General features: G+C 42.9%; 1 protein-coding gene across 1 annotated transcript; it reads right to left on the bottom strand.

The window, feature by feature from the left end:
* Positions 1-3,929: 3,929 nt before the first annotated feature.
* LOC125716257 (prothymosin alpha-A-like) lies at positions 3,930-7,741 on the bottom strand. Its single transcript, XM_048988381.1, has 5 exons — positions 7,580-7,741; positions 5,128-5,196; positions 4,906-4,996; positions 4,734-4,810; positions 3,930-4,645 (listed from the first exon to the last, which is right to left on the bottom strand). Exons 1-5 carry the CDS (start codon positions 7,622-7,624, stop codon positions 4,601-4,603), a joined length of 327 nt encoding a protein of 108 aa, XP_048844338.1. The 5' UTR covers positions 7,625-7,741; the 3' UTR covers positions 3,930-4,600.
* Positions 7,742-16,004: the final 8,263 nt, after the last annotated feature.

The following is a 16,004-nucleotide window of genomic DNA, read 5'->3' as shown; positions in this document are numbered from 1 at the left end:
AGATTTAAGACACATATGAAAACTCATAGATTCTATATTCTTAATGTTTCGAAACGAACATTTTAAAAATAATAATAGGTGTATCTTGGGGCGCGTGAGTTACTCTTACAAACATACGAGACATTAAACAGAAGCTACTGGTAAGAACATGAGATCATCCTTTACTTTTACAGAATAGTGGAATTTTCGTTTGGCTCCCTTCACATTTCACTGCAGGGTTCGCACTACAAGGCCCCCGTGGATACAAAGCAGCTGCCTCCTTGCTCTGTTCATCTGACCCATTTTTCCCGTCGACCCATCAACCCTGGATGGAATCCAGCTGCCGTTCTGCACTGTACAGCTGGACAGTGGTCTTTACGTCAAACACAAAGCACCAGTTTTCAAATGCCATGGGGTCGTAGATTTGTGCCATTTGTTTACTGACCCACATTGCACAGTCAGGACCTATTGAATTCGTTTGCCTTGATAGTACCATGTTTATTCTAAGACCACAATGTACTGCAATAAAAAAACAAAAACAAAAACCATTCTTAACCCAGGATCAGTTGTGAGCACTACGTCTTAGAGCTAAAGTGCCAGAGATACGCCAAACCCGGATTATTTAGCCTAAGAACCTGCATGAATTCCATGCCATCCCATTATGGAACTGATTCCCCATGGGACAGGACAAAGGAAAAACCCTAAAATTTTAATTGGATTGAGTATGTGCCTGCCCAAAACCTCATTTTCCCCATAGTGTCATGTTTTGCATCTTGACACAACCAGGATGATGTTATTGGTGAAGATGATAACTCAAACCTCAAGCAGATTATCCCTTAACTCTCTTCTACAGTGGAAAGCTTAGTCTACCTGGCATCATCATTGACCCATAGATGCGGGAAAACATTTTAAGCTCAGGGTACTGAAAGTTGGAACGACCAATAGACTCCGCTGAATTCTCTTTTGCACCATCATTAGCTATTGACAACAAACAACGGTCTTTTTGGGCAAATAATCATAAAGTCGTCTCGGAGCCACTGTGAGATGTGACGTTACGGTTTGCTTTGTCGGAACAGCCAGGAGGGGGTGCCAGATCACCCACAGCGCCCGTACTTCCAGCGCTACTGCATCAACCTGGTGTGACAAGAATGTCTGGATAAAGACCCCAAATGAATGTTATTGTCAGTGTTATCCAGTTACGGAACAGGGTCTATTTACCAGTCAACACCAGTTAACAGTCTAACTCAAGCTAGTCAGCAGTAAGCAGAAAGAAGCAGAAATAGCCCAGACTTCACCTGGACACACTATGAACTAACCACTTACACATAAGACAATGTTTGTGCTTACCTGCTATTAATCTGCATGGTTATGCTTTTTGTTGCTATTTTTGATTCCCCGGACAATAGTCTGTTTAGGCTAACAGGTCATCAGGAACTATACAACGAAGAATGTGGTAAGAAGTGAGCAACTTTAAGCTTTAGTTTAGAGGATCGTGTGACAGATATAATGACAAAGCCCTGCTACTTAGCAGTGTAAATGTATTAATAAAAAGGGCAACGTGATGGGGTGTTTTGCCGATTGATTGCAGCCAATAAAACTCATTCTGGAATCCTCCTCTGAATGTGCTTCTTGGAGTTTTAAAAACACGTCCAGCACCGTGACGTCATAATGTCAACCCCATGTCATTCTGCAGGCACAAATGCCTGAAGTGCGACTTAAGAGGACAAAAAAAGACAATACAGAATATTTTCTTCGCCTGGGTTCTTATCCAGGAGGTGATGTGAAATGCTTGCCTTCTGGAAAGTGCCACACTCTCTCATAAATTGGCGAAAATGAAACTAGTTTGAAAGAGTAAGGAGAAATGAAAGCAGCTGCTTTAAAGCCGGAGACGTACAAAATTAAAGAGAAAAATGAAAAGAAACACAAGAAGGGCGTTTGAGAATGTCCCCCATTCCCACCAAAAAGATACTGATTTCTTGTTGGATGGTTAGAAGGACACACTTGGGCTTCCAAACCTCTCCTTGGGGGGCACCCCAGCCATTCCACGTATTTGTTACGTTTGACGACAAGCTCACTTAATTAATTAAATCAATTAGTCTCAAAAACGTCAACGAGGTATTTGATTAGCTGCAGGAGGTGAATAACGGGTGTGTCGGATGTTCGCTGCACATACTGGGGTGACTAGCAGAGGTTTTGAAACAGCTAAGCTGACACTTTGACAGACATGTCATAGTTTTACAGCAGCATGAAGATTATATGAACAGAATTTTCTTCGACTGCCTAAAATTTTTGCGCAGTGCTACACATCTACCTTGTAGGCCAAACTATGACCAAGATTTTTGAAGGCCGTATTGGAAGTACTCTTCTTTAATACTAAATAGATCACTCTGTAATATAGCTTACGATTTACTAATTTATATGACGGGATGCTTTTGCCAAGGTCGTTCAGCGTGAGCATGTTGATTAAAGGTACCCCGGCTGGAAATCCTGGTTGGAAATCCTGACTTTTGACCACAGGCAAAAGGCAAACAGAGAGAGTCTAGCACCCCTCGAGATGACAAGCCTGACCTTTGCATTGTATAGTTGTTACAGAGAAAGATCCTCTCTGTTGTCGCCGTTTTTATATCGCATCTTTAAACATGACCCCCCCCCCGACGCACGCACATCGTCCCACACCCAACCTGGCACACCTCAGAAATCAAGCAACAACTATCCGCCGTTAATCCTTTCCACTGCAAGGGCTTCGAATCGTAACCAAGGGATTGTTGCCGAACTGTAATCTGTGACATCGTTCCTGTCCAAGGAAGATGGCAGAGCACCCAGACTCGAACTCCTTCTCAGTCGCCATAGGACACCTCTGTCGGTACGGCCTTTGAAGTCTGATCAGAGGTGTCCCATCAAATAGACTACCCTTTCAATAGACACATGAAAGAGAAACCTACAACCATCACAGACAGTGGTGTCTGCTGTCTAAACAAGTACAATGCAGAATAATTATAAATGCCAAGCATTATTAACAAGGAATGGGTAATATTCTGCCCCCCTGCTTTGAAACACAGCTGCATCTTCTGAAGCCTTAAGGTGCTCCTGCAGTAGATACTTTTGCTTTCAAGCAGTGCCCAGACTGAACCGGAAACCACCCTGTTAGAGAGACAGCAGACTTGTGCTTAGCAGAATATTAGATTGATATCTGACCACCGCACAGCAGGAAATGCTCGTCAGTCATATTGAAAGAAAAAGCTCTCAGGATTAATGTCAATGAAACTGAAAGGCTGTGTTTCTAAAATCAGTCTGGCATGGGGCTGTGTGCAGGTTTGAAGAATAGTCACCACATGGCATAATGTTTCTTTGCCACCTTTGATCTAATTCAGGACTATGATGTCACTGCCGTCGATCACTTTTTTTTTTAAATTAAGATGCAGTCTCGTGTACTTCTGGTTATACTAGAATTTAGGCCAGCATGTAGGATTGTGGGAGCGCCATGGCTCAAATGCCCTTGACTCGCAAGTACCAACACTCAGCCTTAGAAATGGGTCACGCATGTGCAAAATATACACAAACAGGTACTGGTTCAAGACGGAACCTAAAAATTCATTTGCCATTAATAGAAAACTGGGGCAAATGAGGAAATTGACACCCCACGTCTTGTGTTTTCCACAAACCTGACATAGTTGGTATTCAGGAATATCACAGCCCCTTCTAAGTTGACCTTATGGAAATGCACCTGAAGGTCAGTGGTTATCACTACGTGAACCTTCTAATGCACTGCGTTTTTCATGCAGCGGCTGAGCAATATTGGCTTGCTGGAATTCCTAACATGTCATACATCTCCAATTGCAACTCGTGTAAAACTGCGTGTTTAGACATGGAAAATGACCCAAGAATCACCCAAAGTAAAAATGCAGCACAAAACAAACACACACCGAAAGTAAAAATGTAATACAACTGCAAATATTCAAAAGTCCATTTTAATAGGAGGTATAACTATTTGTTTTCTCTTTATTTAAAACAGTCAATTTTATCAATAAGGGGGAAAAAGTGGAACCTCACAAAATAAAATTCCGGTTTATTGTTGGACAACAAACTTCACACATACAAACAGGCCACAATAAACAATTTTGTAGACAAAAAAAAAGAAAAGAAAAACCCTTTTCTTTGGCCTTGCCATCCCATACAAACCAACTACTTATGGTACAACTAAAGTACATACAACAAATTTACTGGAATGCTCTGAATTCAACGGCCTTTGATTTTATACAGTTTTCAGTTGAGATAATGACATGGTCAGACAAGTATAATTCATTTCTAGAGAAGCATTAACTTCAAAGCACCGTTTGGTCACCAGAGATCAATGTCAAAAATGGCTGACCTCCTAACAATATGTACAAAAATATAAAATGTAAATAAAAATACAAAGAAATTCTTTTAAAGTATTTAGTCGAGAGCTTATAGCCTTGAAGTCTTGGTTGGTTTTTAAAAAATTTGCAGTTGGGTGGGTGAATTCGGTCGTTGAATTCTACTTAAGATGACCATGTTTCCTGCCGCCCCCCTGCCACACACCACTGGACCCAAAGGGCAGGCTGACGGGTGGCGCTGAGGGTTTCCACGGTGTTGGGGGAACTCAGTCGTCGTCGTCAGTTTTCTGCTTCTTGGCTTCAATGTCCTCCTAGAGCAGAAGCAATGGGGCAGACATCAGAATACATCCCAGCTGTGTTCCTGAACTGAACGTCACACATTTATCCACCAGAAAGTACCTCATCATCCTCATCATCATCCTCGGCTGCCCGCTTTGTGCCACACTCAATTTCATCTTCATCATCATCTTCATCACCTAAAAAAAAAACAGAACTAGTTTCACACCCCTGTGTTTCACTTGGACAGTACAGCTTTGGAGATGTAGATCAAGCATGCCACACAGCGACCTACCATCGCCGTCATCTTCCTCATCCTCCTCTTCTCCTACTTCATCATCGTCCTCTTCATCATCCACTTCAGGTTCCCCGTTCTCCTCATTCTCCTGTTAAAGCGCAAAACGGCAGTTATAGATCACTACTAGAAATGGCATGAACATTCAGAAGGTTCTCCCATAAAAATGCAGAGGCACGGATTAACACACAATGAGCCGCGCATAAGGAATGTTTAACTTACTGCCTTTCCATTGGCAGGTGCCTCTTTTCCATTTTCCGTCTCTTCCACAAGTTTCTTCTCTTTCAGCTCCTGAAGCAGAATAAATGGAAAACTCAACCAGATGCTCAAGTAGCAAACTACTGAATGAAATGTTAGTTCCCCCCAAATGTAAGCCCACTTTGGCAAAGTGGGGCTCGCCAAATGTGAAGAGCCACCAGCGCTTAGCATTCTGTAGCGGAGAAAAACGAGGAGCGTCTTCCACATCCATCAACGCCCCCTCCGCCGTAAAAGGCAACCTTCGTTTTGCATTTGAAATGCGACACTTCCATCATTAACATCCCATTGGCTGCGGCTATACTCTGAATCCCGCCTACTTCAATAGATATAGAAGCCGTGTAATCTGATACTCTGATTATGTAGGGATAAGGTGGGTGTTGTAGTTCAATTTCCTGCACACCATAGGTCTCTGAAGAAGACACGCCCGGGGAAAACACCTCAACTCCCATAGTGCATTGCCCGATTTAAACACAGCAAACCAGCACCAATGCAGACAACCAGAAAGAGGCTGGTTAAGTCACTAGAGTGAAGGGGGACAATAGCGACGAAAGCATAAGCTCATTTCATCCTAATTTAGGTCTCTGATTCACCGTAATATCTTTTTTAAAGCGCCAAGAACTTATTAAGGTCAGAGCCAGAGTCACGTTCTCCTAGTATGAAGTATTTAGGTCACACTAAATTACTTATTCTCTGGCAAAGAACCGAGCAAAAGAAATAGTATTCCCCTACATATTTTACAGACTGTATTTTTAAACATCGATTTTTCTGGCGACACCACATGCCGTCCTTGTATCAGAAATAAAAGTATCAAAAATAAATCGTTTTAATTAGTTTATGTAATCCATATCTTTTAAGCCGTTTACCGGCTGCATTACATCGATGCCATTGCATAGGTTTCACTGCCTATTTTACTATAAATAATCCGGCGTGCAGAAGCAAGCGCCTGGCATTCAGAACTCGTTTGTTCGAAAGGACAGAAATACGCGGCTGATCAGTGATGCCGCGGGGCGCAAGGATTACAGACGCCACATCGCGGACCGAAAAGCGGGCTCCTGTGCCATTACCCCGTTTATAACACTCAACTTGGATCTGCGTCGTCAAGCATAACCGATCGATCCGCACCAGTTTTTGCCAAGAGGCCCCCCTTATAGACAGACTCCAAATTCACTTTCAGTAAAAACTTACAGTACACCTATAACTGTATAATAGTCATTTGCCGTTCGCACTCCGAGCATTAACCTTCGCCATGCAGCGCAATTTCGCCCGAAGCCGGATTCCGATCGCCACTCAGCGCAAAGGACCATCATCAGCGCAAAAATACCCAAAATACGCAATTGCACGGCTGTTGAACCCCTCTTTCGATTAAAAAAAAAGCGTAAACGGGATCTAAACAATCTAGATGAAAGCTCTCCGGAACCACGGCCGCCCGGAATTGCGCTTTATACCAGACAGATTCTCCGGGAGGCTTCGGATAACTTGCTTATTGCCCCCAAACGCGCGAGGGAGACGCAGCAAACTCGCCCGCTTTTCCGCAGGGGGTTCGCGCCGCGAGACCATAGTAAACAGCGCGGCTTCTTATACACGTTCTTATAATAAACCAGCCAATCGGCGACCCCGCAATCGAAGCGGCAGTATGCTCAGCACCGGGCTCGCTAAGTTTTTCGACAAGCAAACCACATTCTCCCGACTAACCGGTGTCATTCATAGAATCTGTCAACTCGTAAACTATTCCCGGAATAAAAATCACCCACCTCCGCTACAGTAAACCTCCTAAAAAAACATCGATACTAACACCACACTTTAAAAAAATCCAGATACAAAAGCAAAAATGAACATGCGAATGACTACTTCGCATTTCCGACATAAAACAAATTATGAAAAAATGATCGAGTTATCAGCTATCATTTTTCCAGATTTCGGAAGTCGAGTACATATTGTAAAATTGATTGATTCCGTCCAGCAAATGCACAACTTGATCAGAGAAGGAGTAGAGAGAAAAAATCTCCAAACGTGTTAAATATAGCTGGAGATCTGCGAAGCGAAGGCGCAGCTCCGGCTTACGGCGTCCGTGTTCAAAGAGGAACCGACACGCTCCTATAAACAAAGAACCCGCGCGGACTGCTGCACTCAGGACAATAAGCGAAGCCTCTCAACATGTTTCCCGTAACATCCAAATGAGCGCTTGTTAAACGTTCATTTTGAATCGTCCTTCATGTCACTTATTTACCCTAAATGCAGATACCGAGTATCGAGACGAACAGATAAATGCTCATACTGAAATCCGCCGGAGGCTGTGCACATTTTCAACAACTATTAGTTTTGTACTACAAGATCAGTTGTGTTGGTTATAAGATAAAATGTTATTCTGAAATATAATACTTAGGATTGTTCGCACATCGATCACGCTTCCCCTTACCTTGGCGGAAAGGTCCGAACTGGTATCTACTTTTGTGTCTGCCATTTTCTACGTTAACGCTTGATATGGTAAGCCCGGTGAAAATATAATAATAAAAAAGCAATCCACTGGAAGCAATACGAAAACACAATTATTAAGTGCCAGTGGCGAGTTCACGCGGTGGGAGAGCCTTTAATATACAGTGGTGGGCGGAGTCAGGGGGCGGCCATTGCTGTGTGATTGGCCAGGCGCTAGAGAGACGTTTGCTTCTGATTCGCTAAGATGGAACAATGGATAGTATTTCCAAACTAGGAGAACACGCCCCTCGACTAACCTCTGACTCATTACTGTAGCGGAGCGATGTTCCTTCTTAGCCATGCATCGCCGGATCGGAGCCCCCACGTAACCACCGAAGCACCGTGAAACCAATGCGAATGTGCCGGTCCGAGATGAATAGATCAGCGCACCCAGTACACGTGCTAACTACAAGGGCCGGTGTTTTAAAAAAATCCACACACCCACCAGCTGTTTTAAAATGTATACCTGCCAAATTAAAATAAAAAATGCATATAATCCTGTATAGTTAGCTTTTTGTTCTCTGGGTAATTCGTGCATTTTGAGATTTACGCGATATATTTGTGCGCCGCGTTTTATTTTTTATTGCCTTTCAAAACACAATAGCGGACGTTTGTTCCGGGAAATGAACCCACAGTTCTGGCTTCCGTGCGCTTGGTTATTCATAGCAGGGTTCGCCACGGTAAAGTTCGGTTTTGTTCGCGGTTGTTTACTCGCTTAAGCGTGAACCGTGAAAACTTGGGACTTGAAATGAAACTCGGGATTCTAAAGGGAGGTCAAACTCTGTATCTGTGCGATGTAGCCAGCCGGTGCGGTCCAGTGCACCAGGATCACCTATAAATTCGTATTTGCGAAAGCTGGCGGCTCGGGGTCTCTTCAGCTGAACGGGCCGCCCCCTCCCCACGTTTGATGGAGGTGTCCCCAGCGAGTAACGCCGGAGTGCGCATGGCGCGGTCTCATTACGGACCTCTAAAAAACTCCCTGGCCGTTAAAACGTGAAGGTCGGCGTTACACAAAATAGAAAAAACAAATGATTTAAAAACCACTTTACTTATGTTTCTGCGCGATAAGCGCGCGTTTTGGCATTTTACAGCATCACAAAATACGAATCCGAACAGTTACCTTAGCTACAATATCTTCAATAGCTGTTAAGCAGAATGTGCCACAACAAAAATGAACGCAACTCGATGCACTAGTGGCGGCATATCAGTTGAAAGCAGAATAGAGCATATATTGTGCCTTCAATGCAGTGAGCGCATAACTTGATGCAAGTATAAAAGTAAGCAGAACATACTACGAATTTAAATGCAGAAAGGCAATATCTAAGGGGATGACTATAAATAACTTACCCTACCAACATGGCTCCTGTACGGACTCCGTTCATTTGCATTGTCATTGGATTTGGTTCAGGACAGATTTCATTGGCCACGTAACTGGAGCGAACGCAGATTTGACGCTTTGCGATCACTGATTGGATAACGTGAAAGTCCATCAATTTAAGCAGCATTAAAATGGTTTCATGGAAATCATGGAGTGGCTCCCTGGTTCGATCATTAAAACTCATATACTTGTTGCGAAGTGTAATTCATTACTTATTCTTATATGCTTATTAGTGGGTTTGTATTGCAAGAGAATAAGTATGATAACATCAGGCGGAGTTTCAGAATACTTTTATAATAACTGACGTACCATATAATTGTAAAACTTGTAAAACCCAGACCAAACTAGTGTTACGGGTAATGAGCCATTGTTTTAATGTATTAAGTTACATTTCAATTCAGATGTTATCCTGCATTGTTATAACCACTATTCTATACTATTTTTCACTAAAACATCTTAAATTATAGGTGTCATAAAATACATATCTACCAATAAGACACCTTGCAAAAGTATTACTGCAGAAGATTTTAGAAGTCGTTAAGTAGTGGTATTCTATAGTTGTGGTTTCCACTGTATTTTATAATATTCTGTCATATTCTTTGAGAAAAAGGATATGGGCTGAACAGGAAGTAGCACTCTAGTTGCAGTTGCCTATCCATGGTGTCCACTCCCGACACGATACTCACCTCTCCTCACCTCTCAGTTTAGAAGAGCTACGGAATGGTAAGCTATGAGGCAAGGCAACATTATCTTTAATGAGTGGAATACTGGTTTCATGTTAATCCATGCCTAAAATATCACAAGCATCAACCGTAGGGTTCAGGATTAAAGTCCCAGGATTAAGCAGACAAAATGTCTGTCTGATGGTGTGTCAGGCATTGTAAGGTGTGCTCCACAGAAGGGGGGGGGTCTGTATCTAGTCCCCACTGAAGGGAGAGGGCCCAGAGAATGTAAATTTGTTTTCTGTTGAATGGAGTTGAATGAGTTAGATGGGTAGTTTCTCCTTTCTCTCATTGCTGTACACGGCTAAGAGGTGGAGTAGAACCCCTTGGGTGTGTTACATCATTTCATGAAACCCAGAGAATGAAAGAAGTGGGTGGCTTAGAGCATAACACATTAGCGGAGATGTGTGCTAGACATGATCCGTTCTGAGGTCGCGATTGTGCAGTACACTTAAATAGTTGCTTTGAATTTATGAAGTACTTGGCAGGTTAAATTGTTGTTGTCTTATTATAGTTCACGTTTTGTTCTCTGAATAATCTGTGCGTTTTAAGATTTACGCATTTGTTTGTACACCGTGCTTTAATCTTTGCCTTTCAAACCAAACCTAATGTTGAGATTTGGGAAATAAACCCTGTTTTGGCTCCGTTGTACTTGATTGTTCCTTAGCAGGAGAATCGGGTGACTGTAAGGTGGCTTCTCCCAACTGCATGTCTTTGGGTTGCGGAGTACTGGAATACTCAGAGGGAAACTCTGCACAGGCTGAGCCATGAATCGAACCCCTAACCTTGGAGGTGTGAGGCCCCAGTGTTACCCACGGAGCCACGTAAAATCTGCAAGCCCACCATGTATGTCTTATAGACTGAAAGAAATCTCCAATCGAACAGAACTCAAACATAAACTCACTACAAAATGCACAAAAAACATTCTAAATGAATGAGTAATATAGTCCCTACTTTAACTAAACAAGAAAATATAATTGTGGTAAAAATTGTAATTTCAACCTAGAGTTCCGAAAACAGGTTAGGGAAATCTAGCGTGGTTTATGTCTGCCGTTTTACCCGAATCTGCACTGACACGCTTTCAGCCTGCATTTTCACTCCCCCGACTGCAACAAAGACCTAAAGAGGTGTAACAAAATGAATTTACTATATCAATATTGCAACATATGAAAGATAGCTAATAACCGTTAATTAATATTTAATTTGAGTTTTTATTTTATTTTTCTAATTATCTGTCTGTTTTGCGGTCCAGGTTCTGGCTATGGGATAATCAGGGAAGTCTAGCAGGTCAGGCTTCCCATCCTTAGTCTTGGGGATTGTAGAGTCCATTTCTTGGACTGTCCCTGGTCCCTAGGCAGTGGACATGCCCTGGAGGGATGACCTTACCATGTGGCTGCACTGGTTGAACTTTCTGTGCTGATGGGGAGCCCAGGAGATGTCCAGAGAGAACGCATTTTAGACAGCGATGGCCACAATATCACATGCTAAGTTGAGAATCATGTGTCTAAAGAGGGAACCAGACTGGACTGTGAAAGATCATTCTTTTAAAAACTCAACTCCTGTTTCACCTGGAAATTATTTATCAGAAAGAATTGTTATTGCTCACAATAAGGGAAATTACATGGCCAACATAATCAGAGGCAAGTTTTACACCGTCATAAATGAATTAGACTGTGCATTTAGGGGTTTCATATTTTAACGTAGCATCCTGAAGTCTCTAGCTAAACACGTTCCTATTACATTTCCAGGGAGCACATGCACTTAGTGTTTAGTGAATGTGTAATGAAAATCAAATGAGATCAAATTGGCCTGTTGTCTTTTATTCCAGCTTGCCTGTCAATATTTTACTGAAATGACTAAAGTGTAAACAGTTAATTATTATCTTTGAAGTACGAAATCCATTACTCCAGTAGAAGCCTCTCAGGAATGGAAAGGAACAGATTTTAAACACGGTCATGAAACAGATGTTACAGTAGATATCTACTGTTACTGTTATAAATTCACTATCCCTGTGGGTGAAGTGTGTCTCATGGCAGAGGAATCTGGGACAATGGTGAAAATATGGTGTTATGACAAAATGTACGTCAATGTAAAACATAACAATTTGCAACATATTAACTCTATCATACGTACATGAGATTATTATTATTAATAAGGAGTAGCCAGTAGAACAACTTTTACTAATGTGGGATAGGCGCAAGTTGACAGCCTTGTCATTATTACACAACAATAAGTATTTCTTCATTTACCCATTAATTACTGAATTAGTTTCTGTAAAGATGCAGTCAAGCTTACATTTTTGCAACTTAAATATTACTTACACTTTAGTAGATACTTTCTCGTGTAATCACCGAATTAACAAATTAAAATGAATTCATTACATATTATAGCATTATTAAAATGACTACAAATGAATAGACTGATTTAATCCTTAGTTCCACTAAACCTAAAAAAGGTTTTAATCGGCAGTCACTGCAGAATCCTCCAGCAATCCTAGAGGAACTGTATGAGTGTGTTAAATGGACACTAGAATCAGAAAAATTCAGGGATCAACAAATTATATATCCTTCTACCGTGTATGCGCTTGTCCCGGAGAGCTTGGAACCCGTCCAACACAGAACAAGGCTGGAGTCCACCCTGGCAGGGATGCCAGTCCATCACAGGGCACATACATGCACACATGCAATCATGCAGTAAGGGTAATACAGGGACACAGCTTAGCCTATCTTCCTAATTTTCAGGCTGTGGGAGGAAACTTGAACGATATGGGGTGAAGATGCAACCTCCACGCACACCAAACAGAAGTGGGAAAACACTCAACCCTGGAGGAAGGAGGCCACAGTGCAGTTTACTGAGCCACCGTGCTGCTCACAAAACATGATGTTTGCAGATTACATAACAGCATTGGCAATATCTTATTTTTCATCCAATTCTGCTTTTAGCGGGATTAGTGGTGACTAGCCCTGTGATAAATGGATTTGATGGGTCACATGGTTCCTAGGTTACTATGCCAGGTTCTCTGGTGCACATTCCCAGAACCCCCTGCGTCTAACAGCAATGGTATGGTTTTGCTTTCATTGTAGTTCTGTCTCTGTTCTGAATACTAGCCTATTCATTTCCTGTGTCACTGACACACAATGTTCAATTCAGTACTAATTATGATTTGTTCCGAAGCGCCTTAATATAGTGAGTTTTCATTTAATAAATGAAGCATGTATTTTTTTAATATATATTCTATTCTCGGTTTAGCTTTATTGTTTAGGCATGTGCAGCTGCGACGCGATGCAAAAAATAAACGCGCTAACTTAGGAAGGGCACGATGAAATGCACGGGTTCTCGGAGCGAATCGTTCTGGCCGCGGGCAGTCGTTGCATTTGTGATGCAATCTGGCGGGGCTGCATCGCTCCGCCGCAGCGGTTACGCCACTTGTGCTTTAGCACCGCTGTACGCAAAGCAGGCCTGCAGAAGGATGCACCATGCGCTATTCATAGTGACCTGCTTGGCGGGTGGTGGCTTTCCCTAGGCCGGATGAATTTTTCTGCATGGCTGTGAGTGGGGAGAAGTACGACCTTCCCACACAGCCCTGGTAAGACAAATGATAACTGCTGCACTCGAGTAATCAAGGCGTTTGTGTGAGAACCAGTAGGCCTCTACAAAATATTTGGCCTTGATATACTAGGCCTGGTCTCCAGACAGTGACCAGGACTTGGCAAGTGCCAAACCCAGCAAGCGAAGTAAACTCAGAGGCCTGGAGATGAATCCCACTAGGGAATAGGATGTCTGATGGCCCACGACGGGGTGGAACACCCAGTCCTGCTGTGGGGAAGTGAGTAAGGGAAACGATCTCGGCACCAGAACAGAATCGTGAAGAGCAGTTTCACAAGGCAGGCCTGCCTGGGCCCTGAAAGACGCCAGATGGTTCCTGGGGAACTGGCTCGGGACTCCAAGTGTCAGGGCCACAGAACTCGGTGTCTGCTCCGCAAAGGAGGGCAGTCCAAGGCATCCCGAAAAACAGGCAGTCCCCTAAGACTAGGACCCACGTTGAGGACGGGCATCATTCCCTAGAGGATGGGTGACATCAACATGGTCGAGGGATAGTGGGAGGTTGAGGATGGTGATGATAAAAGTTGTCAGTTGGAGGTGGTGGGTTAAAATTTACAATTTAATTAAAAAATTTTAAGCAAGGCTTGCCGAAACCCTCTTTTTATGGAAGCCCCTGGGCATTGAAGCGTATGTAGAGGGACGTGCATCAAATGTGACCCTCAAGATCAGAAAAAAAGCCAAGTAATGACCATTTGCAGCGACAAAGGACACAGCGGGCTGTCCCACTACAAAACAAGCCAATAAAAACAACACAGACACAAAGATTTACAAAGCTTTCATAAGTAGTACTAGTGATAAAAAATTGCATGATAATAGTACAGTTGCTAACTGAACTTATGAAGTGAATAGTAGCGTATAACTATGACTAGTCAGCTTGTGCATGACTAGCTTATATCAGTAAGTTGTGCTGAATCATAAATGAAAGTCAAGCTTTGAAAAAGATAATGAATTAACAGTAATAACCATTAACTATTAGTAGGTAACAACATTAACGGGAACAGACATGCTTTGTGTATTTCATTTGCAGGTAGCAGAAGTTACATGACATCCTCTGAATACAGGAAGATGGGTATATATGCAAATATTTTGCTTTGCAAAGAGCGAACAATTGGATCATTGCAGTGACACGGGGGCTTAACCTCAAACCTGCTGAGCATCTTTAAGGTGACCTATAACACATACATTACGGTAAAACCAAGACCATGAGTACTACACTAAGAAGCTTTCAACCAGAAGTCAGTAGACTGTATTAAAGGGAAAGTCATCACAGGGGAAAGTGGGCGCACTCTGTCAATGAAAGTGTTTGTTTGTATTCAGGCCGGCTGTTACCTCAAAACAGAACCTGAATGGTCCCCTCCAGTCATAACGTACAGCCACTGCGCACACTGTGTGCTTGTCACCCTTGTAAAGGACACTGAGGTGCCACTTTGCTGGAAACACAGGGGGGACAAATTAATCAAAGTGTACATTCATGAGCATGAAGAAAGTGCCCAGGGCATTCTCATCTCCAAACCAGTCCTCCGCAACTGCAACGTGCTCGACCTTTTGAGGCCTAAGCCCTCAAATCATGCCAAAAATGGCAACCCGCTATTACAAGCGGAGTACAGTCAGGTGCAGTATAAGGAACCAGGCAGAGGACAACCTGGATGGAATGCCGGTCCATCGCAGGGCACACGCCACAGTCATTTAGAGATGCTAATTAGCCTAAGTGCATGTTGTTGGACTGCAGGAAGGATCCAGAGCACCCAGCGCAAACAGGCACCTCGCGGAGAGAGCATGCAAACGCAGGCCCTGGGTGGGGGCGGAGTTAAGCTTCCAGAAGGTATGAGGCAACTTCGCTAAAACTTAACTCACGTTTCTGTTTACGGTTTTTGTTATTCTTCTTGCACATGAACCCAACGATTCCTCAAAATCCTACATTCTCGTTGTTCCATGAACTGCCCCATGTGTGTCAGCTCTTCACTACTACCATGTAAATGACTTACAACTCTGCTGTCAGTTAGTAGTAGCAACCAAAAGATTAAAATATTAACCTGACACCATTCCGTGCGTCTTCTGTTGCCTTTCGCAGAACCCACCTCATCCAACACCAAAACGCTGTACTCTCTCCCTCTAGTGGACGACAGAGTGTATAGCAGTTTTCGAGACATAAACGCTTGCAGTTGGGAGGCGGAATGCCGGCTTCTGCGGGCTGCGCAGACTCCGTCGGTTTACAGAATTACCCGACTTGGAAGGATGCCCTGCAATCAAATCATTTACATACGAACTTAAAACTGGAATATGCTAGAACCAAGGTTAGGCTTTTGTGGTGATTTTGAACGTATTTATTAAATGTGGAACCAATTTCAAAAGACGGCAAAGCCGTTTCTGATTTGTACATTTAACTTCTGTTTCTCCCAAATGTTTGTGTGGTGTGTCCCTATTTAGGAAAGATGGATTCAAATGCACTTTGCTTTTGAGCATTACGTAAATCTACATCAGAGTATTGTTCTACTGATATTTACTCATAAACTAATCTGATAATGAACGCAGAAGGGTGACTGAATTTGTATTTTGCCTGTAGGTAAAAGGCCAAAAACATGTTTGCTTTCTTAATACTTCCTGGTGTAGTCAGTGATACAGTGAAACTCCAGTAATTGTAGCTGGCAGACAGCCCCCCCCCCCCC

Source organism: Brienomyrus brachyistius, chromosome 21 (assembly GCF_023856365.1).
Source record: "Brienomyrus brachyistius isolate T26 chromosome 21, BBRACH_0.4, whole genome shotgun sequence".
NCBI classification, from domain to species: Eukaryota; Metazoa; Chordata; class Actinopteri; order Osteoglossiformes; family Mormyridae; genus Brienomyrus; species Brienomyrus brachyistius.
The sequence above is the reverse complement of the archived record's forward strand: the minus strand, read 5'-3'. Positions and strand labels throughout refer to the sequence as shown.

Excerpts from the sequence above, each read along its gene's own strand:
- LOC125716257 (XM_048988381.1), bottom strand. The coding sequence starts at position 7,624 with ATGGCAGACACAAAAGTAGATACCAGTTCGGACCTTTCCGCCAAG. Across the intron at positions 5,197-7,579 it reads GTTCGGACCTTTCCGCCAAG|GAGCTGAAAGAGAAGAAACT; the intron begins GTAAGGGGAAGC and ends ATTCTGCTTCAG. Across the intron at positions 4,997-5,127 it reads CACCTGCCAATGGAAAGGCA|GAGAATGAGGAGAACGGGGA; the intron begins GTAAGTTAAACA and ends GCGCTTTAACAG.